Genomic DNA, 15,834 nt, shown 5'->3' on the forward strand with positions numbered 1-15,834 from the left:
TCCTTGTCTGGTTTTGGTATCAGAGTGTGGTGGCCTCATAGAATGAGTTTGGGAGTGTTCCTCCCTCTGCTATATTTTGGAAGAGTTTGAGAAGGATAGGTGTTAGCTCTTCTCTAAATGTTTGATAGAATTTGCCTGTGAAGCCATCTGGTCCTTGGCTTTTGTTTGTTGGAAGATTTTTAATCACAGTTTCAATTTCAGTGCTTGTGATTGGTCTGTTCATATTTTCTATTTCTTCCTGATTCAGTCTTGGCAGGTTGTGCATTTCTAAGAATTTGTCCATTTCTTCCAGGTTGTCCATTTTATTAGCATAGGGTTGCTTGTAGTAATCTCTCATGATCCTTTGTATTTCTGCAGTGTCAGTTGTTACTTCTCCTTTTTCATTTCTAATTCTATTGATTTGAGTCTTCTCCCTTTTTTTCTTGATGAGTCTGGCTAAAGGTTTATCTATTTTGTTTATCTTCTCAAAGAACCAGGTTTTAGTTTTATTGATTTTTGCTATCGTTTCCTTCATTTCTTTTTCATTTATTTCTGATCTGATCTTTATGATTTCTTTCCTTCTGCTAACTTTGGGGTTTTCTGTTCTTTTTTCTCTAATTGCTTTAAGTGCAAGGTTACGTTGTTTATTCGAGTTGTTTCCTGTTTCTTAAGGTAGGATTGTATTGCTATAAACTTCCCTCTTAGAACTGCTTTTGCTGCATCCCATAGGTTTTGGGTTGTCGTGTCTCCATTGTCATTTGTTTCTAGGTATTTTTTGATTTCCTCTTTGATTTCTTCAGTGATCACTTTGTTATTATGTAGTGTATTGTTTAGCCTCTGTGTGTTTATATTTTTTACAAATCTTTTCCTGTAATTGATATTTAGTCTCATAGCGTTGTGGTCAGAAAAGATACTTGATATGATTTCAGTTTTCTTAAATTTACCAAGACTTGATTTGTGACCCAAGATATGATCTGTCCTGGAGAATGTTCCATGAGCACTTGAGAAAAATATGTATTCTTTTGTTTTTGGATGGAATGTCCTATAAATATCAATTAAGTCCATCTTGTTTAATGTATCATTTAAAGCTTGTGTTTCCTTATTTATTTTCATTTTGGATGATCTGTCCATTGGTGAAAGTGCGGTGTTAAAGTCCCCACTATGAATGTGTTACTGTCGATTTCCCCTTTTATGGCTGTTAGTATTGCCTTATGTATTGAGGTGCTCCTATGTTGGGTGCATAAATATTTACCATTCTTATCTCTTCATCTTGGATCGATCCCTTGATCATTATGTAGTGTCCTTCTTTGTCTCTTCTGATAGTCTTTATTTTAAAGTCTATTTTGTTCGATATGAGAAATGCTACTCCAGCTTTCTTTTGGTTTCCATTTGCATGGAGTATCATTTTCTATCCCCTTACTTTCAGTCTGTATGTGTCTCTAGGTCTGAAGTGGGTCTCTTGTAGACAGCATAAATATGGGTCTTGTTTTTGTATCAGTTCAGCCAGTCTGTGTCTTTTGGTGGGAGCATTTAGTCCATTTACATTTAAGGTAATTATCGATATGTATGTTCCTATTCCCATTTTCTTAATTGTTTGGCGTTTGTTATTGTAGGTCTTTTCCTTCTATTGTGTTTCTTGCCTAGAGAAGTTCCTTTAGCATTTGTTGTAAAGCTGGTTTGGTGGTGCTGAACTCTCTCAGCTTTTGCTTGTCTGTAAAGGTTTTAATTTCTCCATCAAATCTGAATGAGATCCTTGTTGGGTAGAGTAATCTTGGTTCTAGGTTTTTCTCCTTCATCACTTTAAATATGTCCTGCCAGTCCGTTCTGGCTTGCAGAGTTTCTGCTGAAAGATCAGCTGTTAACGTTATGGGGATTTCCTTGTGTGTTATTTTTCCCTTGCTGCTTTTAATATGCTTTCTTTATATTTAATTTTTGATCATTTGATTAATATGTGTCTTGGCATGTTTCTCCTTGGATTTATCCTGTATGGGACTCTCTGTGCTTCCTGGATTTGATTAACTATTTCCTTTTCCATATTAGGGAAGTTTTCAACTATAATCTCTTCAAATGTTTTCTCAGTCCCTTTCTTTTTCTCTTCTTCTTCTGGAACCCCTATAATTTGAATGTTGGTGCGTTTAATGTTGTCCCAGAGGTCTCTGAGACTGTCCTCAGTTCTTTTCATTCTTTTTCCTTTATTCTGCTCTGCAGTAGTTATTTCCACTATTTTATCTTCCAGGTCACTTATCCATTCTTCTGCCTCAGTTATTCTATTGATCCCATCTAGAGTATTTTTAATTTCATTTATTGTGTTGTTCATCATTGCTTGTTTCATCTTTAGTTCTTCTAGGTCCTTTTAAAATGTTTCTTGCATTTTGTCTATTCTATTTCCAAGATTTTATATCATCTTTACTATCACTATTCTGAATTCTTTTTCAGGTAGACTGCCTATTTCCTCTTCATTTGTTAGGTCTGGTGGGTTTTTATCTTGCTCCTTCATCTGCTGTGTGTTTTTCTGTCTTCTCATTTTGCTTATCTTACTGTGTTTGGGGTCTCCTTTTTGCAGGCTGTAGGTTTGTAGTTCCCGTTGTTTTTGGTGTCTGTCCCCAGTGGCTGAAGTTGGTTCAGTGGGTTGTGTAGACTTCCTGGTGGAGGGGACTAGTGCCTGTGTTGTGGTGGATGAGGCTGGATCTTGTCTTTCTGGTGGGCAGGTCCACGTCTGGTGGTGTGTTTTGGGGTGTCTGTGGACTTATTATGATTTTAGGCAGCCTCTCTGCTAATGGGTGGGGTTGTGTTCCTGTCTTGCTAGTTGTTTGGCATAGGGTATCCAGCACTGTAGCTTGCTGGTCATTGAGTGAAGCTGGGTGTTGGTGTTGAGATGGAGATCTCTGGGAGATTTTCGCCATTTGATATTATGTGGAGCTGGGAGGTCTCTTGTGGACCAGTGTCCTGAACTTGGCTCTCCCACCTCAGAGGCACAGCAGTGACTTCTGGCTGGAGCACCAAGAGCCTGTCATCCCCACGGATCAGAATAAAAGGGAGAAAAAGCAGAAAGAAGGAGGATAAAATAAAGTAAGATAAAATAAAATAAAGTTATTAAAATAAAAAATTATTATTAAGAAAAAAAATTTTTTAAGTAAAAAAAAAAAAAAACGGACAGATAGAACCCTAGGACAAATGGTGATAGCAAAGCTATACAGACAAGATCTGACACAGAAGCATACACATACACACTCACAAAAAGAGGAAAAGGGGAAAAAATAATAAATCTTGCTCTCAAAGTCCACCTCCTCAATTTGGGATGATTCGTTGTCTATTCTGGTATTCCACAGATGCAGGTACATCAAGTTGATTGTGGAGATTTAATCCTCTGCTTCTGAGGCTGCTGGGAGAGCTTTCCCTTTCTCTTCTTTGTTCTCACAGCTCCTGGGGTTCAGCTTTGGATTTGGCCCCGCCTCTGCGTGTAGGTCGCCGGAGGGTGTCTGTTCTTCGCTCAGACAGGACGGGGTTAAAGGAGCAGCTGACTCGGTGCTCTGGCTCACTCAGGCCGCGGGGGAGGGAGGGGCACGGAGTGCGGGGCGAGGCTGGGGCGGCAGAGGCCGGCAGGATGTTGCACGAGCTTGAGGCGCGCTATGCGTTGTCCCGGGGGAGTTATCCCTGGATCTCGGGACCCTGGCAGGGGCGGGCTGCACAGACTCCCCGGAAGGGAGGTGTGGATAGTGACCTGTGCTCGCACACAGGCTTTTTGGTGGCGGCAGTAGCAGCCTTAGCGTCTCCTGCCCGTCTGTGGGGTCCGCGCTGTTAGCCGCGGCTCACGCCCGTCTCTGGAGCTCCTTTAAGCAGAGCTCTTAATCCCCTCTCCTAGCGCACCAGGAAACAAAAGAGGGAAGAAAAAGCCTCTTGCCTCTGACTGAAGCCGGAGCCTCAGCTCCCAGCCCCGCCCACCCTGGCGGGTGAGCAGACAAGCCTCTTGGGCTGGTGAGTGCCGGTAGGCACCAATCCTCTGTGCGGGAATCTCTCCGCTTTGCCCTCCGCACCCCTGTTGCTGCGCTCTCCTCCGCGGCTCTGAAGCTTTCCCCCCTCCGCCACCCGCAGTCTCCGCCCGCGAAGGGGCTTCCTAGTGTGTGGACACCTTTCGTCCTTCACAGCTCCCTCCCACTGGTGCAGGTCCCGTCCCTATTCTTTTGTCTTTGTTTATTCTTTTTTCTTTTGCCCTACCCAGGTACGTGGGGGAGTTTCTTGCCTTTTGGGAGGTCTGAGGTCTTCTGCCAGCGTTCAGTAGGTGTTCTGTAGGAGTTGTTCCACGTGTAGATGTATTTCTGGTGTATCTGTGGAGAGGAAGGTGATCTCTGCGTCTTACTCTTCTGCCATCTTCCCCCTCTGTCGGATTCTGAGTCTTGAGTGTCTATCAGACTTTTAAGATAACCTTTTAAATCCCCTCCTGCTCTGGCATTGTGTTTCAGTGAAGGATATAAAGCTCAGATCCAGTAAAAAAAAATTTGATATTGGTGTGACGCTTGTTCCTTTTGTGTGGTGGAATTCATTCTCTAAACCTCATCACCGTGAATTATTTGGAGGAAAAAAATTGAGGCCAGTGATATTTGATGTCCCTCTGTTTTTTTGTTTTTTTAAATTGTAAAAACAGTTTTTAAAATTCCAGATGATAGCCTAAGTATCGGTCCTAAATTAAACTTTTGTGCACATAACTAAATACTGTTTACATCTAGGTTATTACTGAAATCAGCCAGACCTGGGCAACCATGGAGTTCTCTTACGAAGTTCACTCTCGGACAGGCATTCTATTACTGAAGTTTGATGAACAATTGTTTGAAACTCTAGAGCACAACCAAGTAAGATGGATATTTTTATTACAGATTTTTTCATTTTAAATTACGATTTTAGATTTTTCCCAAGTTCCAATACTCAATATTTCTTTCTTCATTCATTGGGCATCTGCTTGTACCAGGCTCCAGGCATAGTACCATTTGGGCTCAAAAAGTATGAACACTTGTTCTCAAGGAACTTGCGCTTGAGTAGGGAGACAGAGACAGGGTTCCAAAGGGTCTTGTAAGGTGGTGGTACTTGTGCTGAACCTTGAAGGATGGGCTGGTATTCAACAAAAAATGGTGATCAGAAAGGGGTGTTATAGCAAAGGGGAGAATGTTAGTGGCATCTTGGAATGCCAGAAAGTACCTGCCATTCAGAGGTAATTTAAAGAGTTTGGTTTCCTTAGAATATAGATTTTCTTGATAGGAGTAATAAAAAATAAGGCTGGAGGGACAGTCCAGAGCGCAGCCTATGTGGTCTTGAATTCTAAGGTTATGAGTTAGCATCTCTTTGGACATGAGACATAAGAAAGATGAAAGAGACAAACTATTCAGAGGAAATAATAACAGTAGTGTTATTATTATTAGACATGGGGCACTTAGGAATAACCTGCTCTGAAGAGATGATGTTCTATTATTTTTGGTGTATTTAAAGTGAGGGACATTGATGTAAAGGTGGAAAGTCTGACCCAGAGCTCAGTGCAGAGGTTCAGTCTAGAACTGTAGTTTGGGAGGTCATTTTTGGTGTCTTGAGAATTGATGAGCTAGATAATGAGACGTAAAGAAGATAATCCAGCTGAGAATAGAGCTTTGGGAAAGGCTGCGTGTAGTGAACAAGAGCAGGAGACATAAAGGAGGTAGAGAGAGAGAGAGTGGGCAGAGAAATCGTAGAAAAAGAAGACTGTATAGTATCATCAGCAATCACAGGATAAGTTTCTCCTACAAAGGAGAGTCGACTGTCATGGAAACAACCTAAGCATCCATGACATATGAATGGATAAAGAAAATGTGGTGTATATACAGTGGAATATCATCATTCTGCCATAAAAAGAAGGAAATCCTGCCGTTTGTGATGATGTGGGTGGATTTTGAGAGTATTATGCCAAGTGAGGTAGTTCACTCAGAGGAAGCAAGTACTGAATATTCTTGCTTATATGGGGAATCTAAAAAAGCTGACCTTATACAGAGTAAAATGGCGGTTACCAGTTTCTGGGGCTTTGGGGAGGTGTGGAGGTATTGGTCAAATGGTCCGGACCTCTGGGTATAAGATGAATAAGTTCTGGGCATCTAATGTACAGCATGGTGACTGCAGTTAACAATAGTATATTATATGCTTGAAAGTTGTTAAGAGAGTAGATCTTAAATGTTATCAGCACGCGTGCACACACACACACGGCAGTTACATGGGTTGTGGAGGTGTAAATTTACTGTGGTAACCATTTCACAGTATATACATGTATCAGATCATCACATTGTACATTTTACACTTACACAATGCTGTATGTCAATAATATTTCAATAAAGCTGGGAGGGGAAGAATAGTCAAATGTATTAAACACTTAGAGATGGAGGAGGATGAAAAGGAGCTGTTCTCAGTGACTTCCTGGAATTTCAGTGTCAGAGAATGATGGGAAGTGCTCACTGAACTGCACGACCTTAAAGCAAGGCTTGGTGTTAGGAAGGCTGCCAAGTTTGGTAGTAAACTCAAAGAGGAGGAAAACAGGAGCTTAAGGTCTTAGCAAACTGGAAGGAAGTTTGTTTCGTATTTTCAATATTGAAAAAGAAGACCCATAAACTTAGGATGATTCATAGGCAGAGACCCCAAGAAGAGTGAGAGAGGATGAAAGAATAAAGTTTAATTCCTAAAGCTGCACCCTGGTGCACAATATTTTTTCCTGCCTTCCAAGAGACACGTGGCCTTCTTCTAGAAGACGCATTACATGTAGTTGCTTATATTTGTCTTTTTCCTTTTGGAAAAAACATGTTATTATGTAATATTTAATGCCATTAATTCACTCACTTAGCAAATACTTACTGAATGCCTGTTGCATGTATCGTGTGCTAGGTCCTAGGAATCCAGCAATAAACAGAAGAAGTGTGCTCCCTCTTGATGCTTACAGACTACCAATTTAGATGGTATTTGAAATTCTTTGCCTTTCTTTTAGGTTCAGTTACAGACTCTGCTTCAAAGCAAGTATGTGGAATATTTCATTGAGCAAGTCATAAGCTGGCAAAACAAATTAAACACAGCAGATTCGGTCATCTTTACTTGGATGGAAGTACAGCGCACTTGGTCTCACCTAGAAAGCATCTTTGTTTATTCAGAAGATATTCGAATTCAGCTTGTGAAAGATGCTCAGAGATTCGGCAGAGTAGATGCTGAATTTAAGGTTCGTGGAAGAAAGGCTGTTTTCTATCCTAACAGCTTTGTCCAAACAATATAAAAATCTTGTAAAGAAACATGATTTGGGGTACTGTATTTATGAAAAATATATGTGTGTATTTGAATTTCAGGAGACAAGGTCAGGAAACTTGTCTGTGAAGGGTCAGATAGTCCATAGTTTAGGCTTTGTGGTTGTATGTGGTCTCTGTCACAACTCAGCAGGGCTGCCATTGTCCTGTGAAAGAAAACATAGACACTACATAGACAGATGGGTGTGGCTGTGTACCAGTAAAACGTTATAGACACCAGAAATTGAATTCCGTATTATTTTCATGTGTCACGAAGTATTATGCTTCTTTAGATTTTTTTCAACTAGTTAAAAACGTAAAGAGCATTCTTAGCTTCAGGCCGTACAAAACCAGGCAGCAGGCCACATGTTTCCCAGAGGCCTACACCAACAGTAAGGCCTGGGAGCCAGATTCATGTTCATGAAGTAAGAGACTGAGGAGGGGAAACCAGTAACAAAGTTATACTATCAGTTACTGGTTCGTTTCATAAGAGCCACAGAGAACACATGGAGATGTACATATAATAAATGATTTGAGAGACTTTAAGCAGAGAATAATGGCTTTACTTTTTATCTAGAAATGGGGATGAATTATTGTCGTCTTACTAGCTAAAGCAGAACACCAGAGGAATTCTATTTTATTTAACTTTTAAGGAGGAAAGAGTGGGTAGATTGTTTCATATTCATCTCATTTTCCAGTGTGAGTGTATTCTTTAAGATTCTGGTTCTCTGTCTCTCTATTTTTTTGTGTGTTTGGTTTAGAAGAGAGAAATTCTGCCTGGACCCAGAGTGGTGGTAATGCCTATCGAATTTATATTGATAAAAACTGTGTGATTACACTTTGTTTTTGATGTTCATCTAAAAGTTTAAAAGCAGAACAGACATGGTGTTAGAAATCTCATTTATCTTGCTTTCCCGTAGTTTGATTGTTCTTCACTCTTTAATTCCCTAAATGGATGAAAAATTTAGAAAAGTAATTTCTAATATCAATGGCTCCATGTTTTACTTTCACTCAGGAGTTAATGTTCAGGACAGCTAAAATAAAAAATGTTTTAGAAGCAACATGCAGACCTAACCTCTTTGAAGAACTTAAAGATTTACAGTACAGGTAAGAATAAAACTACAAAGTGATCAATTTGTTATACTTCTGAGATTTCTTTTGAATATCTAATAGTATTTAACACCAAGTTATTGTACGAACAAGTTCTACTAAATTATTTTATAATTTTGCTTATAGTTATCTAGTTGCCTTATACATATTAGGTGGTACATACATTTTGTGAGTTAATGTAAACAGATCCAAATATATTTCTGTTTTCCAAAAAGGAATATCATTATAGTAAAATTAGAATATCCTATTATCAAGAGAATCAGCATGGTTGTTTAATCAATTCTTTTATCAAAGTATCCTGCAAATATTTATTAAGCAGCTACTGTATGCTAGGAACTGGGATTGCACTCATTTTAAGTCCTTTATTTTGTATACTAGAAATTATCCTTAGACAGCATGTTAGTATTTTTGAAATCCTTGTCCTAAAGGGCATTTGTAGTTTTTATACAAAATTATACAACAGCTAGTGGTCATAAGAATTTTCTGGCTTTTGATTAAAAATGGGCAGATCAGCCACTAAAAGAAGAGCTTTGTGTGGAATTGTGATCACTTTTCATTGCAAGGCAGAGGAGCCCTCTAGATAAAAATATATATACATACAATTATTTCATAATCTGGAAGTTTTTTAGAGAGAAAATTGGCCATAATTTTAAAAGTGTGGATTTCTGCAGAACTTAATTATTTCTTAGTCAGTAATCTTTGAGGGTTTTGGGGGCTCTGCCCCTGGGTCACCTCTGCTCTAATAAGAAAATAATGTGGAAATGATTCTGGATCTTATGACTCTTCTGAAAACCAGAGAGAGTTGAAGGTGCTTGTGTTTTGTAGACATTCAGTGGGAAAAGGAAGATCTTAAACCAATTACATGTTAAGTAAAGCATTTTGTGCTCGGGGCGAGTGATGCCAAATCTGGTCTTCTCTCCTGCTGATGAGAAGTGTCATTAAAAGAAGGGTAAAAATGAACTTACCTACAAAGCAGAAACAGAAGTAGTTACAGATGTAGAAAACAAACTTATGGTTACCAGCGGGTAAGGGGGAGTGGGACAAATTGGGAGATTGGGACTGACATATACATACTACTATATATATAATAGATAACTAATAAGGATATACTGTATAGCTCAGGGAGCTCTACTCAATACTGTGTAATGGCCTATATGGGAAAAGAATCTAAAAAAGAGTGGATATATGTATAACTGATTCCGTTTTCACTGTACACCTGAAACTAACAACTTTGTAAATCAACTATACTCCAATAAAAAAATTTTTTTAAATGTCCACACTTCCCTCCAAAAAGCAGACAAGTGATAAGTAACATCAACTTAAGTCTGATCTATATTTAGTCTCAACTAACGATGGATGTGTGTGTGTTTCCCCTCCCACTTGGCATGACTTGTACACGAGTCATGAACAAGACGATGATGTCCAAGAGAGGGAGGTAGGCTCCGTGTTAAATGGTGAGCTTCTTGTGGTGAATGGACAGATGAGAGGCTCTGGGTTTTCGTGACGTTTTAATAAATGAATGGGCAAGATATGCTTACAATGATTTTTCATTCCTTCCTGCAGGCTTTCTCTTTGTGAAAAAGCTCTTGCTGAGTACCTGGAAACCAAGCGTGTGGCTTTTCCGCGCTTCTATTTCATCTCTTCCGCAGACTTACTTGACATTCTCTCAAAGGGAGCTCAACCTATGGAGGTAAATATTTGTTTTTGAGAGTCTCATATTATCCTGTGTTAGCTAAGGAATGTCACAGTTTCTTTATCATTGTCAAATGCCACCTACCATGTCACATGTACCAGGAGCCGGAAAATATGCAGTAAGAATTCTTAATGCAGCAACAGAGGGATGTTAGAAGCAGTGCTCAAGGAACTAGGAAAGGTAACTGCCTGGTTCTCAACACAAGGAAGGGACAGCAAATGTACAAGGCTTAGGGCCCGGTAAGAAGTTAATGGAAGAAACACTGGCTCCAAACCCCCAGAATTCTGGGACAAGGACTGGAGCTCCATTGCCTGGTTTGCAGCTTTCCTGGGGGAGACTGAGTCACTGGGAACGAGATAATGGCTGGTACCTTCTTACAACAACCTTGACTCCAGAGTAACCTTCATAGTTGAAGCTGGACTAGGCTTCAGTGCTGTCAGAGGTGTATTGGTATATTTTCATCCTCTACCTAACACTCTAATTTTCTCCTATCCATTCAAAAATAATGTAGCACCCATGACAATATGTAAAGCAAATAAAAGCAGCTCTTATCTTTTGTAATCTGAGAGCACAGATCAGAGACCAAGCTTCGTGCAAATCCCAAAGCTCTCCTTCCTCTAAACATTTAGTGGATGTTGCCTTTCATTATATCTGTTCAGTTGTTCACATCCATTTAGATCTTAGAATTGTTACAACTGACATAGGCAGTTACTCCTAGACTTGACCATATATCACAGATTATTTTGACGCCAAAGGTTGTGCTTTATCGTTGTGGATTTGTCTCCATGTTCCTGCTCTAGGTATTTTTCTGCCATTTTCTTTGGAATATGTGTCACCTAACACTACGGTTTCCTGAATTCTACTGTTCTCTGGACCCAGTATTTATCTTTTTTTTTTTTCTTGGTACGCGGGCCTCTCACTGTTGTGGCCTCTCCCGTTGCGGAGCACAGGCTCTGGACGCGCAGGCTCAGCGGCCATGGCTCATGGGCCCAGCCGCTCTGCGGCATGTGGGATCTTCCCAGACCGGGACACAGACCCGTGTCCCCTACATTGGCAGGCGGACTCTCAACCACTGCGCCACCAGGGAAGCCCCCATAGTATTTATCTTGATTATTTCTCTCTCATTCATCATTTCTCTTTGGAGCTAAACTCAGATGGATGGCTGTTCTTGCTGTCGGCAATACAAGTACAATCTTGCTATGAAGAGCAAAGTTGTTAGTCAGCTTCGGCAACATTTTCAGGATTACCACTCAGGTATCATTCTGTATATTTATGCTAACTCCCAGATGGCTTTGTAGATAAAATCCATCTAATTAGATTGACTTGGAATCCAGTGTCTCCATCTCTCATTTATGTCAATGACATGTAAATTGGATGTTTTGGGTTTTTTTTTTTTTTTAAGTAGTTTAAACATGGCAGTTACTACCACGTTTAAGCTTCAGTAATCTCCTGAGAACCTCCTCGTGACCGGCAACTGGACCCTCTGCCCGGGGTGATCATATGAGATAGAGGGTGTCATGTTCTATTCCAGGTACATGTTCCTAAACACTTGCAAATCTGAAATACTTAGAATCGTGAATTTTCACTATGTAAATTAGATGCATAAATCTGTAAGTGGGAACATGGCTTTTCTTTTATATTCTTTAAACATAATAAACACATATGTGACTGTTATATTGAACAGTATTAATTATCCAGAATATAGACATGAAACAGTTTTATCTTTCTACAATTATTAAGCTCAAATGTGCCCTGCTGAATGTCTTTACAGTGAGTAACAGGTCCCTTTATAACATCTTGGATAGGTACTGTGATGCTCTGGTCCCTTTTTATTATTAAAAATTAAAGAAACCCAAAGCAACTCAACAAGATCTAGTTTAAAATTCCAACCTCACCTCTGTGTCAAGACCAGACTTTTACATAATGAACTTGGAGTTGGGATCTTTTATTTCTCCTCCCTGTCAGTTTACCTTGGGGAGGAAGGAAGGGTGTCATCTGTCAGTCATTGCCCCTTCTTAATGCATATTCCTGCTTCTCTGTTTGGCAGTGGCTGTCGACCTTGACCCTTGACAGCCAGTACCCACATGCTGGGTCTCTTGTGGAACAGAAGCAAGTCCTCAGGGGGCAGGGGGAAACCCCCAGGGGGTATATATTGCAGAGACAAGTCCATCTCAGCACTTCCAGTTCTTGCCCTTGGCAGTGTAATCCATCATTTGTTATATCTTCTTCCTCCTTTTCCACCTAGACAGATGTCTGAAGCAGGGACACATCGCAGATTCACTTGCTGCGGGCATCCGTAGTTTCTGTTAGTGATTCTCCAACCCCTCTCACTGGACAACTTAAAGTGCAGAGGTGGGGGAAACAGCCCTTCACCTTGAAGCCCCAGGAGGAGTGAGGCAAAGCCAGAGCATCCTCCTCTGGGCTGCTAAATCACAGGTGTGAGGATGTCCACCTGTCCCCCCCTCCTCCCTGCTGTACTTTCCCAGAAGGGGTGTATGGAGGCAGATGATGGTAAGGCATCGAGATGTGTCTTGTCAAGCCCTGGAGGGACCAACCTGTCCTCACTCCTGTCTGCTGTCTTCAGCGCATGCACTTGCCTGATGCCTCTTTGTCCTTAATTGAAGTCCTAGGCTGGTGCTCGAGGAGCAGATGACTCAATGTACACTTGTCACCCATTCTCTTTATGTCCTTTCAAATCATCAAAAAGTGCTTCAGGCCTTAGACAACCTGTTGGCATCAGGGATATGCATCCCTGATGCCAACATTTTTTTTTCATTATCCTTCCTAAATTACAGGATGAGGTTTTGCTTTTACATATATATATATATATTTTATATATATATATATAATATGTATATATATATATAATATATATATAATATATATATATAAAATATATATATATGTATAAACTTAAAAGGTGTACCTTTAAAATCATTCTTTTTATTTTCACAGCATCACTTCAGTATTTCAGAGTGTTATTGTTAATACCAGTGCGACTTATCGTGGAAGTCTTCCTGTCTATCTAATTCATAGTGTTGTAATCATAAGTTCTAAATGCCTGAATCTCAGGTACATTTCTCAGTAGTAGTACTAGTAACACTCTAATGAATGACTAGGTAATGTAAGACATTAAAAAGATGTTAAATTTTAATGTAGCTGAATATTGAAGTCACCGCATAGAGAATCTCCAAAATGGTTCACAGCCATGCTGATGAATACTAACAACAGTGCTGTCTGTGTCATATCAACAAAAGGAGGTGGGGTATTTCTGCTTAGGAGCTGAAGGGGTCTGGCTTTGCGGCTCCAGAGTAAATGCGGTACACAGTTCTCCTGACCTGCCAGCTTTGAAATGATTCGATTTTTGAAACATTTGACATTTGAGATACATTATTTTGAATTTTGCTCCAAATGTGATTTCACTGAGATCCTTTTGTTACACGAATTAAACGTTGAACAATTCGATTTCACCTCAAATGCTATCACCCTTTTAGGAAAGGTTTGTCATTAGCGAAAGTGTTTAGCTGCCTCTGAAGTGCAGATACCACCTGGGAGCAACTTGTTGGGGTGAAGGATTGAAAAGGAGCTAAGGATGAGTTGAGTCATCTAGAGCCGCAGTCAGCTTCTTTTCCTGCAGTGGTTCTGCAAAGTCAAGGTGTGATCTCAGCCCTTGGTCACTTGCTGTGGAATAGTTAATGCTTTTAGCAGTTATGCCAAAGGGCCTAGCCTTGCTACATTCTTTCTTTCATCATCAGAATCAGTTTCAGGCCACCAGACACAGCTTTTCCGTCTCTGCCTTTTGTGCTAACATCCTGAATATGTGCCCTGTACTGTGACGGAGATAACATGGCAACTGCAGCTTGTGGGATAACAATGCAATTGCCCCAGAAAAGATGACCCTTTGTGGGCAGAGGAGTCATGCTGACATCTTGTGAATGACTTGAATTCCTCAGGCCCCCCTCCTCCACCCGCCACACTCAATTTAACAGTGTTGGTCCAAGTGAGGGTTTCTGCAGTTGATTGTGGAATTTGATCAGCCTGAGTACATCAACCAGGAAAGTCTGATATTATTACATCCTGTGTTCTATAAGCAGAAATGCCCAATTTAAGATACTTGAGTTGGAATGTCAGAGTGATGAAATCAGTGTGTCTAGAATGCCTTCAGTGGGTTTCAGCTGTTGGTAAGTTTGGTTAAGGTCAAGTTTTAAAGACTTTTCTCCTCCTAGAGTTCACCCTGACCTCCCAGTGGCATAGATTATCTAAAGGACTGAGGGTGTGGCTTTGCTGTGTAACTTCCATGGTCAAAATCTCTGGTGGTTACTTATGGAAATACAAACTTAGAGGTATATTTGCAGGATTAATGGTCATGGCGCAGTAGTTATTAAGTTGCACATGATTCAATATTAAAATTCTGTGCTTTCTCCCCCACCTTAGAAAAACATCCTTTTGTGTTTTTCAATGAAACGAATGTAGTGGTTAAAGTCAGCCTGAGTAACATCAGTTGGCCCCATTGTGCCCTTCCAGGTTGTGATACTGTGCCTTGCAATAGCTGATAACTTGGTGTTTTTAGCCACTGGTTCCTTATGACTTGAAAGATCTTTTTGTCCTAGAAGCGTTGGTGCATTTTGTCTTCCTTCATCTCCTATGTGATGATGAGTGAAAGCTTCCCCATGATAGAGGTATACTAAAGAATGACACACTTTCCATGTGATCAGCTGCGTTTGTGTTGTGTGACGGGGGGTAACCATGGGCCACATGTGTGGCTATTGGGCACCAGAAATGTGTCAACTGAGGGGCTGAATTTTTAACTACAATATGTTAGAAAAACTGATCTTTGATTCAGTTATTGGAAAACAAGTTTGAAACAACTAGAACGTGACTCTACTTTCGCAACTGTGTATTGTGTGAAACATAAAGACAGATGAAGTATTTCTGATGAAAAATCCAAATTGAGATAAGCTGTGAATGTAAAATATGCAGCTGGTTTCAAAGACTTAAAGATAAGAAGGTAAAATATCTCATTAGTGATTTTTCTATTAATTACATATTGAAGTGACAATACTTTGGATACATTAGGTCAAATAAAAATACATCAGAATTAATTTCACCTGTTTCTTTTTATTTGTTTTAATGTGGCTACTAGAAAGCCACTACTGTGGCAGTTGAGGCCACAATGCATTTTCGAAAATGACAAGATCAGGAATATATATGCTCAGAAATGTTTAATGTTTGCCTCAAAAATATCCTTCAGTGGCATTGGACCGAATCTACATAAGAAGAAATCTGCCAGCTTGTCTTTTGAGAAATCCCCCAAATTGCAGTATGAGACAGATGGCACTCCACTCCATCCTTAATAGAATGTCAATATTGGCACTTGGACAGGTGCTTGTGAGAAATGGGCTTAATATTAGGTAATAAAAAGAACTTCTGGTCTTCAAGGGGGCAAATATCTAAGATCCCGCATCCCCACAAGCTCAGTATGTTGCTGGATAGTGCTTCCATTTGGTTGTCTCCATGGTAGAGTGAAGGTGCCTCACCACCTGAATCTCAGGAATCAGGGTGATGCAGCTCAGCACTCACTCATAGTGTGTCACAGCCTTCTTGACATGGGTTAGTCCTCCTTAGACAACCAAGAGGGGGAATTCCCTGGCAGTCCAGTGGTTAGGACTCCATGCTTCCACGGCAGCGGGCACAGGTTCGAGGGGGAATCCTGCAAGCTGCACAGTGCAACCCAAAATAAATAAATAAACCAGTAGCTCTTAGACAATCAAGAGGAAA

General features: G+C 40.2%; 1 protein-coding gene across 1 annotated transcript in view; it reads left to right on the top strand.

Annotated features, from left to right (window-relative positions):
- DNAH11 (dynein axonemal heavy chain 11) overlaps positions 1-15,834 on the top strand; it is a 316,107-nt gene that overhangs the window by 82,775 nt on the left and 217,498 nt on the right. Inside the window, 4 exon segments of the mRNA XM_060157128.1 lie at positions 4,704-4,826; positions 6,968-7,192; positions 8,269-8,360; positions 9,927-10,053. Of these exon segments, the coding sequence (XP_060013111.1) occupies positions 4,704-4,826; positions 6,968-7,192; positions 8,269-8,360; positions 9,927-10,053 (567 nt within the window).

Source organism: Lagenorhynchus albirostris, chromosome 8, assembly GCF_949774975.1.
Source record: "Lagenorhynchus albirostris chromosome 8, mLagAlb1.1, whole genome shotgun sequence".
NCBI lineage: Eukaryota > Metazoa > Chordata > Mammalia > Artiodactyla > Delphinidae > Lagenorhynchus > Lagenorhynchus albirostris.